This window comes from Mangifera indica, chromosome 1 (assembly GCF_011075055.1).
Source record: "Mangifera indica cultivar Alphonso chromosome 1, CATAS_Mindica_2.1, whole genome shotgun sequence".
In the NCBI taxonomy this organism is placed as follows: domain Eukaryota; kingdom Viridiplantae; phylum Streptophyta; class Magnoliopsida; order Sapindales; family Anacardiaceae; genus Mangifera; species Mangifera indica.
Window position 1 is genome coordinate 26,112,636 of NC_058137.1, and position 22,134 is coordinate 26,134,769.

Genomic DNA, 22,134 nt, shown 5'->3' on the forward strand with positions numbered 1-22,134 from the left:
TAAACAATAATCCCAACTTTCAGATACAAAGATGAAATCAACATACAAAGTAAACACTCCCGCTTACTAAATTTATTTCCTGACTTTCTTATTGTCAGTACTTATTGTCTAAATTTGAAATACTATGAGTATCCAACTCCGTTGTTCTAGCTCCCCATAAACATTCTAACTAAAATTCCCTGAACTTCTTATCTTTAAATCCCTTCATGCACTGATCACACTTTCGTATCCTACAATATGAATAATTAAGCTAATCCGCAAGACAAAGAGTGGAAAAACAAAGAGGAGATGTAGTATCTCACTGCACAAAATAATATGATCTTGACCAAATAAGCTACTGAAAATTATTGACAAAATCAGAGTAAATTAAGGTCTAGAATCTCATAAAAAAATTTGAGATTAAATACTCAGCATGGGTGAGCTAGGGAGTGACACATCATAGCAGTACACCTAGAGAACAAACAACGAAATCGAATACAGGCAAAAGTTGCCAACTGTACTTGAATGAGAAATCACTTACAAATGTTCACATAATAATGCAACTATGTGCACACATATAACAAGACAAATATGTGCACACACAAAACTAAATGAGAGCAAAAATGTTGGTAGTTTGCCAAATACTTACAAATGATAAACAAGAATTATAACGGCAATCTCTTGCATAATAGTCTGAAACAGAAACAGAGTTGCTTATTGAATTGCTACTAAAATAAAAATCTACCATTAATACAAAAGCTTGAAGTTTTCTTGGAGACATTAGTGTAGCAGCTTACTCTTCAACTCTTCAGAGTCTGAGAATAAAAAAAACAAGTCTGAATTCAGTAGTCTTTTATCTAGCTATATTCATTATGATAAAGCTGTCAAAAGAAAAAAAAAAAAGCAGAATCTAGCAATAAGAGGGTTGGAGCACTTACAAAATTGAGGAACAACTTTCAAATGCTAATTTGTTCTTCTTCTACGTCCTCTATTCAGCCTTCTCACATTTCTTGGACACTCTCTTTCAATCAACCTCACAAAAAATTGAGGTTTCTTGTTGAGAACACAATGTAAGCAATAGATATGCCAATTACAAATCCAGATCCGTAGCCCATCAAAGCAATTTTCCAATCAAACCAGCTTGAAGCATTGCTTTCTTCTTCTTCTATCGTTGGTGGTGCCTTATCATTGTCACATTTGTTTGACATTGGTGATCCACACAAGCCCAAATTTCCAATGTAGGAATCATTTTGAAATGTGTCAAATTGATTTCCTTGAGGTATGCATCCCACAAGATGGTTGTAAGACAAGTTTAACACTGAGAGAAATGTTAGACTTGTCAATTGGAGAGGAATCTTTCCGAGGAGCTGGTTGAAAGAGAGATCTAATGCTTCAAGTTGTGACAAATTTTTCAATGATGAAGGTATTTCACTAGTTAAGCTATTACGAGACAAGTTAATCAATCTGAGCGACTTGAGTTGTCCAAGTACCTTTGGAATTTTCCCTTCAAATAGGTTATTGGAAAGATCTATGCATGTGAAGATGTATAAAATCCTTTCCATCCGGGTCTCAACACCTTTTAAAAACAAAGTTATTGAATAATATGAACCATAAAGTGAGTGCATGTAATTGACTTTGACATCATCCTTGTATCCACTCTTCATAGCTTCAAAATTGTTAAAAAAACTTGCTGGTAAAATACCAGAAAATTGATTGTGAGAGAGGTCCAGTACTCTTAACCGAAGGAAGAGAAATCTTGTGCTGGAATTGCCAATGGGACCATGAAACTGATTAAATCTCAAAATAAGTACTTCAAGAAATTGAAAGTTTACTAACCAATTCGGAAAGCTATCATTAATCCTGTTATTCCCAACATCAAGAATATCCAAACCTCGACAGTTAACCAAAGAGGATGGTAATGGTCCCTCCAATTGATTGTCGTTAAGCATAAGAGCTGTCACACCACATGGATCGGGAAACGTTAGAGATTCTATACTGCCATGGAAGTTGTTCATTGCCAAATTCAAAAACTCCATGTCTACATTGCTCTTCGCAAGACATTCTGGAATGTTTCCACTTAAGCCATTATGGGACAAGTCAAGAGATTGAACTCTGCTCCCATTACAAAATGACGGAGGGATCACTCCTGTCAGATCATTGTTTGAAGCTGAGAAGAAAATAACCCCAGTTGGTAGATCCACAAGTTGTCCTCGGAGTAAGTTGGATGAAAGGTCAAGAATTCGAAGGTTGGCCATGGATGAAATGTACTCAACACTGGTAAGTAAATTGTGAGACAGATTTAGGTCAAACAAGTTGGAACAATTTCCAAGCTCCAATTGGGAAATTCGGCCAAAGATTGAGTTATTAGAAAGGTCTAGATTCATAAAACTTACAGTGCTTAAGAAAATCGGGACTTCAGTTATGCTACAAGATGATAAAAAGACATATTCAAGCTGGGGCAAGGTGACCTTTCCTGTTACTGACAAAAGCGCATTATATGAAAGATCAATACCTGTAAGATTTTTGAGCTCTGAAAGCATCTCTACCTGCACATTACCACTGAAGTTATTGTTTGCAAGTGATAGTTGTATGAGACCCAAAAGTTGAAAAATCGAATCTGGAATTGGACCATGAATCACGTTATCACGCAAATCAACTGTACTTATTGGACCAGGGTGTTGGAACTGCTCCATCGGACCTGTGAGTTTATTGTGGGAAAGATCTAAACTCTCCAACGATGGCAGAGTAAACAACCATGCCGGTACTCTGCCACTTAGAAATTATTATTTAACTTGATATCACCTAGATATGGAAGACCGCTTATCTGAGTAGGAAATTGACCTTGAAATTGATTATAAGAAAAGTCCAAGGAAAGAAGTCCATTCACGTTGAATATTGATGTTGGCAACTGACCACTGAAATTATTAAAGGAGAGATCTATGGTCTCTAATTTATTAAGATTACCCAAAACATCTGGAAATTTTCCAGAAAAATTGTTGCGTGTAAGAGATAGCCAAGTGAGCTGGACTAGTTTAGATAATGAAGTTGGGACTTGACCAGTAAAACCATTCCATGACAAATCCATATAGGTGATTTCTGTAAGGTTTCCAAGTGATGATGGAAGTGACCCTTGGAAATTGCAACCAAAAAGATCCAGTACTTTGAGAGGACTGCACTTGTTAAACTCTGGCAAATTACCTGTGATGTCTCTATTTGTTGACAATATTAACGTCTGGAGAAATGGAAAAAGAAAAATTTCTTTTGGAAACTTGCCTTGTATCTGAGTATTCTTGAGGTTGAGGGATATCAAAGAAGAAGACAGGTTTACCAAAGAACCAGTTGAAACAGTAGACATGTCAACAGAGTCAAGATGAAGATATCTTATTTCTGTTAGATTTTGCAAGAGCTTATTGAAACCATGTTGGTCCATACTTAGGCCAGAGTTGGAGAGATCAAGTGAAATAAGATGAGATAGGAGAAACATTTCAGTGGGAACTAGGCCAAACAAATTGGAGTCAGAAAGGTTAAGATGTGTTAATTTGGTGAACTTACCAAATCTGGATGAGATTTGTGATTCAAGGAAATTATTGCAAGCTAGATTAAGCTTCTGGAGATGGTGGAGGAGGAAGAGGCTGCTATCATCATTGACAGAGCCACGAAGCCAACTCGAACTAAGGTCGAGGCCAATCACATGTCCAGTGAATGTATCACAAGTGACACCATCCCACAAACAGCAATCACTACCCTCTTTCCAGGACTCTGTCTTAGGATACCCATCGCAAAACCCAGAACCATATTCATAAAGGGAAAAGGTGTTCTTGAAATGAAGTAGAGCAACACTTTGTTCAGGGGAGCAGAGTATCGGTGATGGAGAAAAGGATGAACAAACAACTTGAAGATGCAAGATGAAGAAGAAGAAGAAGAATAACGCCCACATCTCTTTTCTTTTAAAGAAACAGAAGAAAAGGAAATTGCTGATGGGAAAAGGAAATGAACATTTAGATATATATACACTTTTCCTCCAAGCTCTTTGCATTTTCTTTCCTTTTTATACAATTATTTGTTGATTGAGAGAAAAAAATAAAATAAAAGTTATATAATATATTGGGTATGCAAGTTAGATTTCTCACACAATATACCTAATAATCATTGATCCATAGACAAGTTTGAGCATAATAGCTAAGTTAGTATCAACTAATAGTTAGACCAATTACTCAGTGCTTAGGTAGAATTATTTTTAAATCGACATTAAAAATAATTTATCTTTGTATAATAAAATATAAAATCCGAATTACACTAATATAAAATCTAATTATAAATGTTGTTTGCTTTAACTTGATGATTAAACGGCAAACCGAGACAATTTGACCATTGGTCAAAGTGGTCAAATTATAGAAATAAAAATTGGTCTTACCTAGATCGGATAAGGCCACAAGTTTTGATCGAACAAATTAAACTGATTAATCCAATCTAAGTTTCAAAACCATGGAACAAAGTTGGAGTGGAAAGGGTAATAAGTTAGCAGTTTAATAAAATATACTGTGTGTAAAATGGTCACAACAAGTGAAAAAAAAAAAAAACAGAAGAATGACCCTTAATTATACTTTAAAATAACTTTAATTCTTTTTTCCTTTTTTTCCCCCCTTTATCCCTCTATATAAATTAAAAGAAAAGTCCTCCTTTCTCAACCCCAACTAAATGAAACATTTGGTCATAATGTATCATTTTCATTTTTTTTTTCTCTTTGCTTTATATTTCTTAATTATAATTTTTCCTTTTTTGTACTTTTTATAATAAAAAAGGTCATGCTTTTTACACCCAATTAAACTGAAGATACGGTTATAATTAATTAGAACTGAATTCAATTTGAGTTGTTTTAACTAGAATTGTAACTCGAATCAAACAAATTGAGCTTAAGTTAAGGGTTTAAACTAAATATTAGACTTGTTTTTATAAACAAATCGAATTTGAATCAAATTGAACATTCAAATTGGAGCTCAGATCGAGTCCAAATTTAAATTACTTGCTAACTGAGTTACAGTCTAATTGATATCAAGTCACTCTTAATTTAAACCTTTTGAATTCAAGTTGATATTAAATTGGGACTTGTTTGGGCTCAATTCAGATAGAATTCAATCCTAAATTTACGTTTCAATATGATGTCATGATTAGCATGTTGGTCTTCTTCAAAAATGTTTTTAATTGTTTTCATTCAAAAAGTAATGCCTTGACAAACTCCTAAATTGTCGCTATTTTGCTTGGATTAAGGGATGTCAATTGTTTGTTCACATTGCTGAAGAAGACCAGCATGTTAATCACGGCATAACTTTTTATGTTTTCCAAAATGAGCCTTTCATCGAGAAATTAATGTGAACAAACAAAATTATAGCTCCAGAAAGTAACATGCCTTGACTTTTTTTCACATTACTTTCGCGATTAAAGGCTCCATCAATTGTCTATTTTATTCATTGTAATTCCTCAAGATACAAAATAAGAATACATAATTTATGTGGAAAGTCCAACACGAAAAAATAGACAGGTATGAAATGGAGAAATTTTCACCATGAATGATGAAAATTTAAAGTGAAGAAGAGATTATTGTGGCACACTCACTCACTTTTTACTTACACTCTAATGCACCTTTTATATACAAACGTTTCCATACATTTTTAGGCAGCTTTTATATTCGAACCCCAATTGACAGATACCTGACATGTATACAAGCGGCATGTTTGCAATAGATAACACATTATTCCGCCAATAGATTGTACCTATTTTACTGTAAGTCATTGCTATTTTACCGTTACTTATTGTATTTACTTAAATATAATTAAAAATTTATCCGTAAAGTCATGTGACCCATACTAGGGGGCCAAGCACAGATCAGTCTCTAATCCATAGTTCTTGAATTCAAAGAACCTTTTATAGAATTTCTTAAGTTTCAAAGAACCAAATTCTCACTCATCATCTGTTTTGTTTGTGAATTGGAAAGACATGAGATCATCTTATATAGATTTGTCTATTTTCTCTCTTTCCCCTTATTCTCTTTAATTTTCTTTTCTCCCTCGTTTTTCTATTTTGCTATTCAAAATTTTAGGGGCAAATGTAATTTTTAAAAATATTAGGAGCGTTAATAAAAATTTTTAATAGAATTTTTGAAAAAAAAAAGTTTTAAGGTGTTTTAAAATTTTAGTATACCTCTCAATAGTTTCAAAAATGATAATTATACTTTTAAAGAATTGGCCAAAATACAATAATTTAAGGTTAAGTAGAATTTTTATTTTTAAGAGTCTAAAATAAAAAAATGTAAACTGGTATAAGAATATAATGATAATTTGATATTTATATTAAATATTAATGACAAGTTTTATAACTTTAATATAAGGGTAAAATAGTTATTTTAAAAAAACAGAAGTGGACAATGAATTGAAAATTTGACTTTTTGAAACTTTTATCAATCTCGGGTGGAAAATAGTCATTTGGCCTAATTTTTTAATCTAAATTCACCATACACGATAAAGAATCATGGACAGTGTAATCAACGGGCCTAGAACATATAAGCCAAGGTCCTGAATAAATAAAATTAATACTCTCTTTTTTCAATAATTTTTGTCTTAATATATGACTTAAGCATTGAAAAGGCCTCGTTGACAAAAGTCACAACCAAATAAGCATTAATTTGTTTATGATTTGAAATTTTAAAATTAAAAATAAAATGGCGTCCATTCATATTACCACGTATTATTGTTAATAAATATATTAATGTTTATTATTAACCAACATAGTTTTACTCTATCAAATTTTGATTCGAGCGATTGCATGGTTAGTTAGCATATATCTCCCACTTCGAGCAAATTAGTTTCAGGCAAACCTCCCACATAAATGTCTTTTTTTTTCACATAATCAGATAACTATTGCAATGTCTTTACAGAAAATCTCAATTTTTTTTCCAGTAGTTTTTTTAGTAAATTTACCAATTATCAATCAAAATTGACGTGCTAGACTTGCTTTAGTTGAAGTCCTTGAAGCTATATCATTGTGGTGCAAGACAGCTGCAGAATGCTGCAATTGACAAAGACCAAGTGAGATTCTTCCACATATGAGGCCAGAAATTTGTGCCCTGAAAGTCTAATTGAGCGCTCTTTTTTCAAGGGAGACACACATTGATCAACAATTACAATTACTGTCATCAAATCTAATTATCAATGTGGTGCAAAATTATCGAGACAGGGTTCTGCACACAAGAACCAAGTGTGAAAACGAATGTTCATGGTTTGTCAAGTGCTTAACAAAAGATAAACAAGAACTGTATGCTCTTGCATAATGGTCTGAAACAGAAACAGAGTCGCTTACGAAATTGCTACTAAAATTAAATCTACAATTTTTACAAAAGCTAAAAGTTTTCTTGGAGACATTAGTACAGCAGCTTCTGCTTCAAAAGACTCCTCCTCAATGCAATAATCAACTCTTTGAAGTCTGAGAATTAAAAAACAAAGCATGATTTCAATAGTCTATTAGATAGCTATATTCATTATGATCAGGCCATCTTAAAATAAAGTTTTACCACATAACACAATATGTGGCTCAAGTAACATTTGTTGGCTTCCTATAAAGGCCTATGGGGCCACGACCCTAGGCCCTGGAGCTAGGGCTGGATTCAATCTAAGCTTGTTTGAACTAGAGTTTAGTTCAACCGAGCCTGAAACAAGCTCAACTTAAACAAGCTTGAGCATAAGATTTCAATTTTTTCAAACTTGAGCTCGAGCTCATGCTTTGGGGGTGTTCAATTCGTTGAGCACATGAGCTTAAAAAATTTGATACAAATCGAATAAATGACGTCATTTTAACCAAAACACATCAAAATTTTATCACTTTAGCACTAAGTTGAGATTGGCTTCTCTCAAATGAGCTGAGTTTGAACACCTTTGAGAAAAGCTCAAGCTTGAGCTTGGCTGCACTTAAGTCGAGCTTGAGTTCAACTTGAATCAAACCTTACCTGGAGCATTAGAAAGATGATGATCTCGTGCCTTTCCAATCATTTGTTGGAATTAGAAATGAAATTATGATTTAAGTACATAAGATTGCCAAATAGATCATCTTATATAGAAAGATTTGTCACTCAATTTCCAAGGTCACTCAATTTGACTTGAAATTATGGCTCGAATTGGTGATTTTGAATATTATTTGGATAAAACGACATTGTTTTATAAATAAACCATGAACTTAAGCCATGACTCCGAGTCATAAATTCAAACCATTGATTCAAGTTACGAAATCAAGTAAAGCTCAAACTAAACTGAACTGAATCATTTTTCAATCAAATTAAACTTGAGCCACCTTAATTTTGGCTTGATGAACTCAAGCCAAACATTTTTTCATTTGAACCAAACATGAGCCAATAGGTGTTCGGGCTCAGCCAAATTCGTATTGATGGGCTGCACTAGGATTGACCTAGCCCACTGCAACCTGTTGCACCCTAAAAGTAAAATTTTTATTTGATTCTTACAGCTGTTGATTCTTAACTTTTGATGACAAGATGATTATTTGAAACGTCTGAGTGCTGTCATTTTGCCTCAACAGAAATCTGTAGAATAATCTAAGTTTGGAATTGATTGATTAGTATTTGGGCTCCTCTTCAGAGTTTAGATAGTCTTCTTTGCTACACTTCGTCGGTGTACCAGAAGTTTTAGAAACAAAAATATAAATATATCTGTGTGTGTGTGTGTGTGTATTATGCAAGAACGGAGAAAATGCTAATGTTGTAAACTGAAAATTTCGCAGGAAAAAAGTTCTATTCATTTTCATTACGTTCTTGTGAATATATATTACAACGACTAATCAAACTTTTTTTGGCAAAATCAGCTGCTACTCAGCTTGATTTAAGCGTAACAATTAACTCAAAAACTAATACACCAAAACATACTAACTCTAGTCAATCTTTCACCTAACACACCTAGTCTTATCTAGTTGTCTGTCATATTGCTTTAAACAAGCTAAATACAAAAATATCATAACACAAGCCCACAAGGCAAGCATTGTTGCAGTGCCACATCAGTGCATTCCACATCTTGCCATCTTCGGAGTCAGCTCCTAGTCAACTTCCAGCCAACCTCTTCCTCAGCACTGCTTTCTTCTCTGCACATCACTACACCCTCCTAGTCTACTCATGCAAGAGAGTTCAAGATGAGTCTGCCAGATCATGATGAATGAAAAATCTAAGATTCTGTTTGCATTACAGGTTATATCATTTTAATGTGAATTTGCTAAGCGATAAATTAACTTGCCTTTGCAATTAATAAGAAATTCTAGAATATGTACGCAAGGGTTCGAAGATGAAAATCTGTTTGTGAGTGATATTGGTTTGGTTGTTTCAGCTTAAAATGACCTGTCGATAGTGTTAACACTTCATCCTCACAGCACATTCTGAAAGTACAAAAACTTGTTTAGAAAGTAAATACTACCATTTTTACACGGTTCAACTAAGATTCATCTTAGCCTACATCAATTAGGACCAACTCGTACTCAATCAAATCACTAAATAATAATCCCAACTGTCAGATACAAAGATGAAATCAACATACAAAGTAAACACTCCCGCTTACTAAATTTATTTCCTGACTTTCTTATTGTCAGTACTTATTGCCTAAATTTGAAATACTATGAGTATCCCACTCTATTGTTCTAGCTCCCCATAAACATTCTAACTAAAATTCCCTTAACTTCTTATCTTTAAATCCCTTCAAGCACTGGTCACAGATTCGTATCCTTTGCGATCTTTACTATGAGCATCTTTACGATCTAACAGTTTCACCCCATCTTAGGCCAAATCACAGCCCAAGCCCGATTCACTCAACCTTTGCTAGAGATTCCTCCAATCTCTGACCAGGGTTCCTCTGTTGAAGATCTCTGCCCTGTACTGGTGTTTATTCAATTCACTCCATTTTTGTGAATATTCAATATCCTCAATATTTTTGTGATGAAATTTCAATGCACTTCCATTTCAATCCTTCTCACCTTTCTTTTCTTTCTCTTCATGGTGCTGAAGATAGGATTGAGATCAAAAGCCAGTGAATGAACTTTACATCTACCTCCAGGGCCATGGAAATTACCTCTTGTTCGAAACCTGCACCAGCTTCTTGGCTTTCTGCTGCATCCCAGCCTCAGGGACATAGCCGAGAGATATGGTCCCCTTATGCACCTACATCTTGGAGAACAACATGAAGGATCTCAAACTCTTGAAAATAAAAATTTCCAACATTATTCATATGGGTAATTGGTATAGCCTATATAACAATCACGTTATTATTCGAAATCCAGCAACAAATTAATACTGAAATCTCAGCATATAATTTCTTTTTGAATTGGGATGCAAAAATGTCAGGGCCAGATCTTCATGGGACCTCCCTCTACTGGTGTGGACATTAGGAAGCCACATGGTGGTGTGTGAGGAGTTTTAGCAGTATAGTGTTCTAATGCAAGAACAAAAAAATAAAGAGAAAATGCTAATGTTCTAGGCCGAAAATTTTTTAAGAAATGTTTTCTTCTTTTTTAATTTCATTCTTGTGAATATATATTACAGCAACTAACATAAACTTTTTGAGTAAAATCAGCTGCTACTCAGTTTGATTTAAGCATGAGAATCAACTGAAAACTAATACATCAAAGCATATATACTAACTCTTGTCAATCCTCCACCTAACACACCTAATCTTATCTAGTTGTATGTCATATTGCTTTTAAACAAGCTAAATACAAAAAAATCATAACACAAACTCACAAAGCAAAGCACTGTTGCAGTACCACATCTTCCATGTTAGCCCCTAGTCAACTTCCAGCCAACCACTTCATCAGCACAGCTTTCTTCTCTGCACATCACTACAACCTCCTAGTCGACTCTTACATCCAAGAGAGTTCAAGATGAGTCTGCCAGATCATGATGAATGAAAAATCTAATGTTCTTTTTGCATTACAGGTTATTTTATTTTTAGTGTGAATTTGCTATGCGATAAGTTCACTTGTATTAACAATTAACAAGAAATTCTAGAATATATACACAAGGATTTGAAGATGAAAATCTGTTTGTGAGTGATATTGGTTTGGTTGTTTCAGCTTAAAATGAGCTGACGATATTGTTAACACTTCATCCTCACAGCACATTCTGAAAGTACAAAAACTTGTTTAGAAAGTAAACACTACATTTTTTACATGGTTCAGCAAAGATTAGGACCAAGTCGTACTCAATCAAATCACTAAACAATAATCACAACTTTTAGATACAAAGATGAAATCAACATACAAAGTAAACACTCCCACTTACTAAATTTATTTCCTGACTTTCCTACTGTCAGCAGTTAATGCCTAAATTTGAAATACTATGAATATCCCACTCTATTGTTCTAGCTCCCCATAAACAATCAAACTAAAATTCCCTTAACTTCTGATCTTTAAATCCCTTCAAGCACTAGTCACAGATTCGTATCCCACAATATGAATAATTAAGCTAATCTGCAAGACAAAGAGTGGAAAAACAGAGAGGAGATGTAGTATCTCACTGCACAGAACAATATGATCTTGACCAAATAAGCTGCTGAGAATTATTGACAAAATCAGAGAAAATTAAGGTCTAGAATCTAATAAAAAATGTGAGATTAAATACTCAGCAAGGGTGAGCTAGGGAGTGACACATCATAACAGTACACCTAAACAGCAAACAACAAAATCGAATACAGGCAAAAGTTGCCAATTGTACTTGAATGAAAAATCACTTACAAATGTTCACATAATAATGCAAGTATGCACACACGTATAACAAGAAGAAAAATATGTGCACACACAAAACTAAATGAGAGCACAAATGTTCATAGTTTGTCAAATACTTACAAAAATAAACAAGAACTATACCGGCAAGCTCTTGCATAATTGCCAGGAACAGAAACAGAGTTGCTTATTGAATAGCTACTAAAATAAAAATCTACCATTAATACAAAAGCTTGAAGTTTTCTTGGAGACATTAGTATAGCATCTTACTCTTCAACTCTTCAGAGTCTGAGAACAAAGAAAACAAGTCTGAATTCAGTAGTCTTTTATCTAGCTATATTCATTATGATAAAGCTGTCAATAGAAAAAAAAAAAAAAAAAGCAGAATCTAGCAATAAGAGGGTTGGAGCACTTACAATATTGAGGAACAACTTTCAAATGCTAATTTGTTCTTCTTCTACGTCCTCTATTCAGCCTTTTCACATTTCTTGGACACCCTCTTTCAATCAACCGCACAAAAAATTGAGGTTTTCCTATTGAGAACACAATGTTGGCAATAGATATGCCAATTACAAATCCAGATCCGTAGCCCATCAAAGCAATTTTCCAATCAAACCAGTTTGAAGCATTGCTTTCTTCTTCGTCTATCGTTGGTGGTGCCGCATCATTGTCACATTTGTTTGACAGTGGTGATCCACACAAGCCCAAATTTCCAATGTAGGAATCATTCTGAAATGTGTCAAATTGATTTCCTTGAGGTATGCGTCCCACAAGATGGTTGTAAGACAAGTTTAACACTGAAAGAAATGTTAGACTTGTCAATTGTAGAGGAATCTTTCCGATGAGCTGGTTGGAAGAGAGATCTAATGCTTCAAGTTGTGACAAATTTTTCAATGATAAAGGTATTTTATGAGTTAAGCTATTATGGGACAAGTTAAGTAATCTGAGTAACTTGAACTGTCCAAATACCTTTGGAATTTTCCCTTCAAACAGGTTGTTAGAAAGATCTATGCTTGTGAAGATTGATAAAATCTTTTCCATCTGGGTCTCGACACCTTTTAAAAACAACGTTATTGAATAATATGTACCAAAAACAGACTGCAAGTAATTGAGTTTGACATCATCCTTGTATCCACTCTTCATAGCTTCAAAATTGTTAAAAAAGCTTGCTGGTAAAATACCAGAAAATTGATTGTGAGAGAGGTCCAGTACTCTTAACCGAGGGAAGAGAAATCTTGTGCTGGAATTGCCAATGGGACCATGAAACTGATTAAATCTCAAAATAAGTACTTCAAGAAATTGAAAGTTTACTAACCAATTCGGAAAGCTATCATTAATCCTGTTATTCCCAACATCAAGGATATCCAAACCTTGGCAATTAACCAAAGAGGATGGTAATGGTCCCTCCAACTGATTGTCATTAAGCATAAGAGCTGTCACATCACATTGATTGGGAAACGTCAGAGATTCTATACTACCATGGAAGTTGTTCATTGCCAAATTCAAGAACTCGAACTGTGCATTGCTTTTCACAAGACATTCTGGAATGTTTCCACTTAAGCCATTATAGGACAAGTCAAGGGATTGAACTCTGCTCCCATTACAAAATGATGGAGGGATCACTCCTGTCAGATCATTGTTTGAAGCTGAGAAGAACGTAAGGCTAGATGGTAGATCCACAAGTTGTCCTCGGAGTAAGTTGGATGAAAGGTCAAGAATTTCAGGGTTGACCATGGATGAAATGTACTCAACACTGGTAAGTAAATTGTGTGACAGATTTAAGTAAGACAAGTTGGAACAATTTCCAAGCGCCAATTGGGAAATTCGGCCATAGATTGAGTTATTGGAAAGGTCTAGATTTAAATAACTTACACTGCCCAAGAAAAGCGGGACTGCAGTTAAGCTACAAGAAGATAAAAAGACTTCATTAAGCTGGGGCAAGATGACCTTTCCTGTTACTGACAAAAGGGCATTATATGAAAGATCAATATGCGTCAGATTTTTGAGCTCTGAAAGCATCTCTACCTGCACATTACCACTGAAGTTATTGTTTGCAAGTGATAGTTGTACGAGACCCAAAAGTTGAAAAATCGAATCTGGAATTGGACCATGAATCATGTTATCACGCAAATAAACTTTACTTATTGGACCAGGGTGCTGGAACTGCTCCATCGGACCTGTGAGTTTATTGTGGGAAAGATCTAAACTCTCCAAAGATGGCAGAGTAAACAACCATGCTGGTACCCTGCCACCTAGAAGATTATTATTTAACTTGATGTCACCTAGATATGGAAGACCGCTTATCTGACTAGGAAATTCACCTTTAAATTGATTATAAGAAAAGTCCAGGTAACGAAGTCCATTCACGTTGAATATTGATGTTGGCAACTGGCCACTGAAAATATTAACGGAGAGATCTAAAGTCTCTAATTTACTAAGATTACCCAAAACATTTGGAAATTTTCCAGAAAAATTGTTGTGTGTAAGAGATAACCCAGTGAGCTGGACAAGTTTAGATAATGAAGTTGGGACTTGACCAGTAAAACTGTTCCATGACAAATCCATACAGGTGATTTCTGTAAGGTTTCCGAGTGATGATGGAAGTGACCCTTGGAAATTGCAATTAGAAAGATCTAGTACTTTGAGAGGACTGCACTTATTAAACTCTGGCAAATTACCTGTGATGTGTTCATTTGCTGACAATATTAGCCGCTGGAGAAATGGAAATAGAAAAATTTCACTTGGAAATTTGCCTTGCACCCCTGTTAACCTAAGGTTGAGGGATATCAAAGAAGAAGACAAGTTTACTAAAGAACCAGTTGAAACAGTAGACATGCCAACAGTTTCAAGATGAAGATATCTTAATTTCGTTAAATTTTGCAACAGCTTATTGAAACCATGTTGGGGCATGCTTAGGCGATTGTTGGAGAGATCAAGTGAAACAAGATCAGATAGGAGAAACATTTCGGTGGGAACTAGGCCATCCAAACCTGAGTTAGAAAGGTTTAGATGTGTTAAGTTGGTGAGCTTACCAAAGTTGGGTGAGATTTGCGATCCATAGAAAGCATTGCAAGCTAGATTGAGCTTCTGGAGATGGTGGAGGAGGAAGAGGCTGCTATTTTCATGGAGAGAGCCAGCAAGGCTACTCAAACTAAGGTCAAGACCAATCACATGTCCAGTGAATGTATCACAAGTGACACCATCCCACAAACAACAATCACTACCTTCTTTCCAGGACTCTGTCTTAGGATACCCATTGCAAAACCCAAAAACATCTTCATAAAGGGAAAATGTGTTCTTGAAATGAAGTAGAGCAACACTTTGTTCAGGGGAGCAGAGTATCGGTGATGGAGAAAAGGATGAACAACCAACTTGAAGATGCAAGATGAAGAAGAAGAAGAAGAAGAATAACACCTGCATCTTTTTTCTTTTAAAGAAACAGAAGAAAAAGAAATTGCTGATGGGAAAAAGAAATGAACATTTTTATATATGTATACACACACACACGCTTATATATATATATATATATATATATAAAATTTTTATTTATTTATTTATTTATGTATATATATACACTTTTCCTTTTTATACAATTAAAGTTCAAACCCCAGGAACACGTGAAGAATTTAATAGCTCTCGTAAGTGAGACTTTTCTCAATATAGGAAATTTCCAAAAAGCTAAATGAGCTTCACTTTGTCCATTATTTGTCCAATCAATTTCCCAACCTTTTTTAGTAATGTACTAAGTTTCACCATGTCTACCCATTTGCTGGCCCTACTAAATTTAAGTAGACTAAGATTTTCAATTCCATGGAAAATAAATGAACCGAAGTTTTCCCACTACAAGATTGAAGTGAAATTAAATGTTCAAAATCTCAAAACATAAGATAGCAGAAAAAAAAATTTAGATGGCTGGCATGAAGTATTAGGAATTTAGATGACTTTTTGTTTACAATTTATTCTGCTTTTAAGAACTTCATAATTTTACTAAATAACTTTGGTTGTTCAGGTTTACGTTTAAAGTTTCAAACTTTGAGATTGGTTTATTTTCCCCGGAATTTCAACAATTTGTTCAATCTTATTTAATTGAGTTTATTCTATGATAAGAAAGATTTAAAATTTTCTGTTTATAATAAGAAGAATGATTTATTTTTACTAGCTTTCTAGGCAGGAATCTTCTAACTTATCTTTGGGGAGAGGTTTTACATTTACTGAAATAACTTTTAATTTTTTATTGCAAAATTTGAAACATAAATATGTATTCCTTTTGAAATGTTCAAAGTCTTCAAATATATTTATTGTATTGGTGTCGTTTTGTGTAATTATTAATCAAAATTGACCTGCTAGACTTGCTTTAGTTGAAGTCTTTGAAGCTAAATTAATGTGGTGCAAGATTGCCTCGAAATGCTGCCATTGACGAAGACTAAGTGAGCTTCTACCACATATGGGGCCAAAAATTTGGGCCCTGAAAGTCTGATTGAGCACTCCTTTTTCTAGGGAGACATAGACTATAATCAACAATTACAATTACTGTCATCAAATCTAATCGTGAGATGGATAAATGGATGAATAGACTTCACTTGAGTCTCGAATCCTTCTTTATTTCACCTTCTTGCTTGAAGAACCATATGATTATGGCTTCTTCCTCGGTCGCTTCTTCACACGGCAGGCATCTCCGGCCATGGCTTTAAACTGCAACTGAAGTCTCTTATTCTTGTTAGTTAGCTTAATGGTCTTGAACGTCCAAATCACATTATAAAATAATAATAATAAATGAGATGATTTTACATTGAGGACTTTGTTATAAAAATATATAAATATGTTTTTTTTAGGTTTTTTGGTGTGACACACAAATACAAAGTAAGGATTATATATAAGAGAATTTGTTTTTCTTGTCTACGCACATTACAGGAATAAAATGTTAGATTTTTTCTTGATCTTTGATTCACCACTAAGTATTATCAAGATTATCACAAGATTGTTTCAAGAATTATTAGAAGAATTATTTCTTTTATATAAATCTATAATCAATGAATATTGTGATTCAAGAGCTTTATCCAATCTTTCTTTCATGAAAGTCATTAAGTTAAAAATTGAATCTTACATTTATTCCTTAATGATATAGGGTGTGTGAATAATATGTAATTATTTAATCATAAATAAAAAGCAATATAAAAGGGGCAATAATTTTTTTGCCAAAAGACTATTTCCCGCCCAAAGTTTGCTGAAATAAAATTTTCACCCTTTAACTTACAAAAAACCAAATTTGTACCGATCATATGCTTCCATTACTGAATTTCATTAAGTAAAGATATGAAATCATTTTATATAGATTTTTCTATTTTCTCTATTTTCTATTTTCCTGTTATTCTTTTTATTTGTCTTTTCCCTTTATTTTTCTATTTCCCTTTTTAAATTTCTGGGGCAAACCGTAATTTTCAAAAATAATAGGAGTGTTAATAAAAATTTTTCTAGGGCTTTATGGAAATAAAACAAGTTCAATGGTGTTTTTGAAATTTTTAAATTTTAATAGATCCCCCAATAGTTTCAAAATAACCGTTACACTCTCAAAAACCTAACCAAAATGTAATTTTTGAGAATTGATTAAACTTTTCAAATTTTTAAGAATCTAAATAATAAATTTTTAAATAGTGAGGATACATTAATAATTTGATATTTAGATTAAGTATTAATAATAATTTTGTAATTTTAATATAAGAGTAAAACAATCATTAACTTTTAGAATAACTTAACCATGACGGATGAAAATTTGACTTTTAGAAACTTTCACCAAACCTTGAGTGAATAATCATGTGGCCTAACTTTTTTGAGCTTAATTCACCATTCGCGATAAAGAATAACAGACGGTGTAATCAACACACCTTCAATATATAAGCAAAGGTCCTGAATAACAAAAAAAAAAAAAAATTAATGCTCTCTATTTTTCGAAAATTTGGTCTTAATATATGACTTGAGCATTGAAAAAGCCACTTGGACAAAACCCATAAACAATAAGCATTAATTTATATATGATCTGAAAATTTTAAATTTGAGATAAAATGACATCCAATCATATGATGATATATAATCATTTATATATAAATTTATATTTATTATTAATAAACATAGTTTTACTCTATCAAATTTTGTTTTGAGTGATTGTCTGGTTAATCAGACAACTATTGCAATGTTCTTATAGAAAATCTCAATATTTTTTTTCTTTTTTTTAAAAGTAAATTCAACAATTTTTGTCTCTTTCTTTTGTGTTTATTGAGGGTGAAGAAGGCAAAGGTCCCCACCCAAGCCGGACCTCCCCTTCTGAGGAAACCAACCACATCAAGCAAATAAAACCTCGAGTCTAATGATAGCCCCTACAACCATTGTATCAGATTATTCAAGAGTCTAATCTTGATTCCCAATAAACCTTTTTGAGACACTTTAGAGATTTCACACTTATTCAGTGAAGCTATCCCTTTAGGGACAACTTGTTTCTCAGGTTCAAAGTTCAAACCCAAGGAATATATGAAGAATTTGATAGCTCTCGTAAGCGAGACTTTTCTCAATATAGGAAACTTTAAAAAGGCTAAATGAGTTTCACTTTCCCAATCAATTTTCCAAACTTTTTTACTAATGTACCAACTTCACCATGTCCACCTATATGCTGGCCCTGCTAGTTATAAATAGGCTGAGATTTTCAAATCCATGGAAAATAAATGAACCAAAGTTTTCTCAGTATAAGATGTTAGTGAAATTAAATGTTCAACTTCTTGAAACATAAGATGGCAGAGAAAAAAAAATTTATAATAGAAAATGGTTTTCAAATGAATTATGTATGTTACAACTGATACGGATTGTTTTGAATGATATGTGTGCAATTGCTGTGATATGAATAAAACAGATTGCGCTATTTGTTTTTATGATATGATTCATTTGGATGAATTATTGTAAACTATGCTGGATGTTTTGAAATTAAAAAAAGTTTATTAGAGTTTTAAAATTTTGAGGGGATTTTGGAAATTAAAAAAGGTTCTGAGGTGTTTTGAAATTTTTAAAATTTTAATATGTCCTTTAATAGTTTCAAAAATAACAATTACACCCTCAAAACCTAACGAAAATGCAACATTGTAAAGTTGATTAAAGTTTTAATATTTTTAGGAATTTAAGAAATAAAATTTTAAACTAATAAGGATATAATAATAATTTAAAATTTACATTAAATATTAATGATAGTTTTATAATTTTAATATAAGAGCAAAATAGAAAATTTTGGGAAAATTTAACAAATTTACTAATAGATGTGAAAATTTGGTTTTTTGAAACTTTCATCAAACCTTGGGTGGAAACTAGTGATTCGGCCTAATTTTTTAAAGCTTAATTCACCAATCATGATAAAGAATGATGGATAGTGTAATCAACGGGCCTAAATTATACAAGCAAAGGTCCTGAATAAATAAAACTAATACTCTTCTTTTTTCAAGAATTTTGGTCTTAGTATATGACTTAAGCATTGAAAAAGCAATTTGGATGGAACCCATTATAAACAATAAGCACTAATTTGTGTATAATTTAAAAAATTTTAAATTAGAAATAAAATAACATTCAATCATATAACAATACATAATTGTTAATATACAATTTATACTATAGTTTATTTACTATCAAGTTTTGTTTCAGAGTATTTATACGGTTAGCATATATCTCCTAGTTTAAGCAAACTAGTTTCAGGCGAGCCTGCAATAAGTGCATTTTTTTTTTTTTTCAGGTAATCAGACAACTATTGCAATGTCTTTGCAGAAAATCTAAGTCTTTTTATTTTTATTTTGTTTTTGTAGTAAATTCAACATTCTTTTTCTCTCTTTATTTTGTGTTAATTTGGAGCGGAGATATAAGTACCGTCACTTCTTGGATTGGCTTGGGGAAAATTTTGGTTATGTTTTGGGGATGGGCAGCTAGATTTTTATATGCTATAGGAGCTGCTTTACTTATGTACCTCGATACTGTAACTTAATCAAAATAATAATAATAATGTAAGATTGTATTACAATAAATGTTTTTATAACCAGGCAATATATCCACCCATTGGAGGGGGTAATTTAGTCTAATTGATGGTTAAATTAATTGATCGATAGTTAGATAGGTTAACTAGTTATAAATAATTTTAAAAAATTTGTATAATTTACAGTTAATATATAATTTGACTTAATTAATATTAAAAGAAGTTTAATTTGTTAGTTTATATATTCAAATATAATAAATAAGATTTGGTTCAAGTTTTTATAATAAATTTAAAAAAAAATCAATTTTTTATATTAATTGAGTTAAATTTAATTTTATACATAATTTAATTGATTTGGTTAAAAGTTGACGGTTCAATCGGTCTGACTGACCGGTTCAATCCGGTTTTTAAAACGATGGTTACAATAATCAAAAGTACTTAATTTTGAGAACAAATCAAAGACCATCATCATATGAATATCGAGTCAAGAAAAATAAAAGAATGATGTAAAAGAGTGGAGAAACATACCAATTTCGTCTCCAACATGGCAGTTCTTTGTAGAAGCTTACTTCTTGTGATCGAACATTGCCATATAAGTCCACCCAGTAGAATCATCCACTTCGTAAACAGCAACTGGAGAGACTCCAATTCATCTAGCTTTGATATAGAATTTCACAGGACTAGAAGTACAAGGAAGCTCTTTAATGGTTCAGTTCCGTAAGTAGGGCTGGATTCGAGCCGAGCCAGCTCGAGCTCGAGCTCGGTTCGGCTCGGTTCGAGCCCGAAACGAGCCGGGCTCAGCTCGGCTCGATCGAGCTCGAGCCGAGCCCGAGCTGGCTCGGGTTGGCTCGGTATATTTTTTAAAAAATTTTTTTATACAAAACGGCGTCGTTTTGATTTTTATATATATACAAAACGGTGTCGTTTTGATATAAAAAACGAGTCGAGCCGAGCCGTTACCGAGCCGAATTCGGCTCGAGTCGAGCTCGAGCCGAACTCGAGCCGGCCCTCAAAAAGCCGAGCTGGCTGCGAGCCGAGCTCGGCTCGGCTCGAATCCAGCCCTATCCGTAAGCACTTATGAGGTTTCATTAGAATGTGGTGTTTACTTGTTATGCGGAAATCCAAGTAATACGGAATGAAATGAAACAATGTGCAAATAGGGCAAGAAGAAAAAAAAAAACACAAAAAGTCACAACTGGATTTGGGTTTCCATGTAAATATTTTATGTTCTTTTTCTTCTTGCCCTATTTGTGGATTGTTTGTTTTCATTACACTATTGAGGCTTTAAACAACTGGATTCAGGCTAAGCTTAAGAAGAATACAAAACAATTGACAGAGAGAATGTTTTCCACTTGATCAACCAGGGACAAATTACTTCACTTTGGAAGGCAATGTCTTCCATATAACTCCTTCGATAATATTGGAATATTATTTGCCAGGCATTAGCTGCTCTCCCTCAAGCTCTAAGCATATGAGTTCTGGTGTTGAAGGGAATACCAATATTAGTGCACCACTTAACATCAGCTACAAAATAAGCCTCTCACCACGTTATTAGGTGCAATTGGATAGTGTCAAAAATCTATTCAATACGTCCTTGAGTGAGAAATACGGGCGAGTTGAAATATTTGTTGAAGGGATTTATGATCCTGAGACTGGGTGCCTTCGCATGGTTGGCTGCAGATATCTTTCCTTGAGCAGTCAGAAGCTGAAAAACGATTCAATGGACTGTGAGGTTCTTGTCAATCTTCAGTTTCCTCCGCTAAATGCGAAGAAAAATGCGGTCTATATTAGGGGGACCATCATAAGTGCTCACAAAGATTCTGATCCTCTTTACTTTGAGCCAAAGTAGCATGGAAACTTACAATGGGGTGTGTTTCCACGTTTCGGAAATGTTTCCGTTTCCGAAACTCCCCGAAACTTATAGGAAACGTTTCGGGTCATTTCAAAATTTTTGAAAAATTTTGAAACACGTTTCTTTTAGAAGAAAAATCGTGAAATCGATTAAACACATATCTTTTATATTTTCAAACCAAAAATGTCTTTAAATCTCATATTGAATTCATCATCTCTCTATTTTTTGATGTGTTACTCATCTTTTCCCTTACATATCATATAGATTGGTGTGTATTATTTTTCTTCTTAAATATCTACATGTGTTTACTCAAAAATAATTTATAATAGGTTCTATGATTCTATTTTATAGTATTATTTTTCTTCATTTTTTTTATTATTTATTTTTATATTATACAAGTTTATGTATTTTTATTATAAAAAATTTAGTATTTATAAAAAAACTTTTATATTTTTCATATTTATAAGTTTCCCCACGTTTCCTTTTCTTATATTTTTTTTAAAAATGCGTTTCCACGTTTCTGTTTCTGCGTTTCCACGTTTTTCCGTTT

At 33.2% G+C, this 22,134-nt stretch overlaps 3 protein-coding genes and 1 long non-coding RNA gene across 4 annotated transcripts; all 4 read right to left on the bottom strand.

Annotated features, from left to right (window-relative positions):
• Window positions 1-1,714: 1,714 nt before the first annotated feature.
• LOC123228690 (receptor like protein 27-like) lies at window positions 1,715-2,672 on the bottom strand. The gene is made up of 2 exons (XM_044654188.1): window positions 1,816-2,672; window positions 1,715-1,766 (listed from the first exon to the last, which is right to left on the bottom strand). Exons 1-2 carry the CDS (start codon window positions 2,670-2,672, stop codon window positions 1,715-1,717), a joined length of 909 nt encoding a protein of 302 aa, XP_044510123.1.
• An 80-nt stretch (window positions 2,673-2,752) lies between these two features.
• On the bottom strand, window positions 2,753-3,916 carry LOC123228786 (receptor-like protein 6). Its single transcript, XM_044654263.1, has one exon. It carries the CDS (start codon window positions 3,914-3,916, stop codon window positions 2,753-2,755), a length of 1,164 nt encoding a protein of 387 aa, XP_044510198.1.
• Window positions 3,917-11,818: 7,902 nt separating this feature from the next.
• On the bottom strand, window positions 11,819-12,781 carry LOC123215172. The gene is made up of 2 exons (XR_006502053.1): window positions 12,153-12,781; window positions 11,819-12,024 (listed from the first exon to the last, which is right to left on the bottom strand). It is a non-coding gene; the product is annotated as an uncharacterized LOC123215172 (long non-coding RNA).
• Window positions 12,782-12,950: 169 nt separating this feature from the next.
• LOC123228861 (receptor-like protein 6) lies at window positions 12,951-14,700 on the bottom strand. The gene is made up of 2 exons (XM_044654383.1): window positions 13,052-14,700; window positions 12,951-13,002 (listed from the first exon to the last, which is right to left on the bottom strand). Exons 1-2 carry the CDS (start codon window positions 14,698-14,700, stop codon window positions 12,951-12,953), a joined length of 1,701 nt encoding a protein of 566 aa, XP_044510318.1.
• Window positions 14,701-22,134: the final 7,434 nt, after the last annotated feature.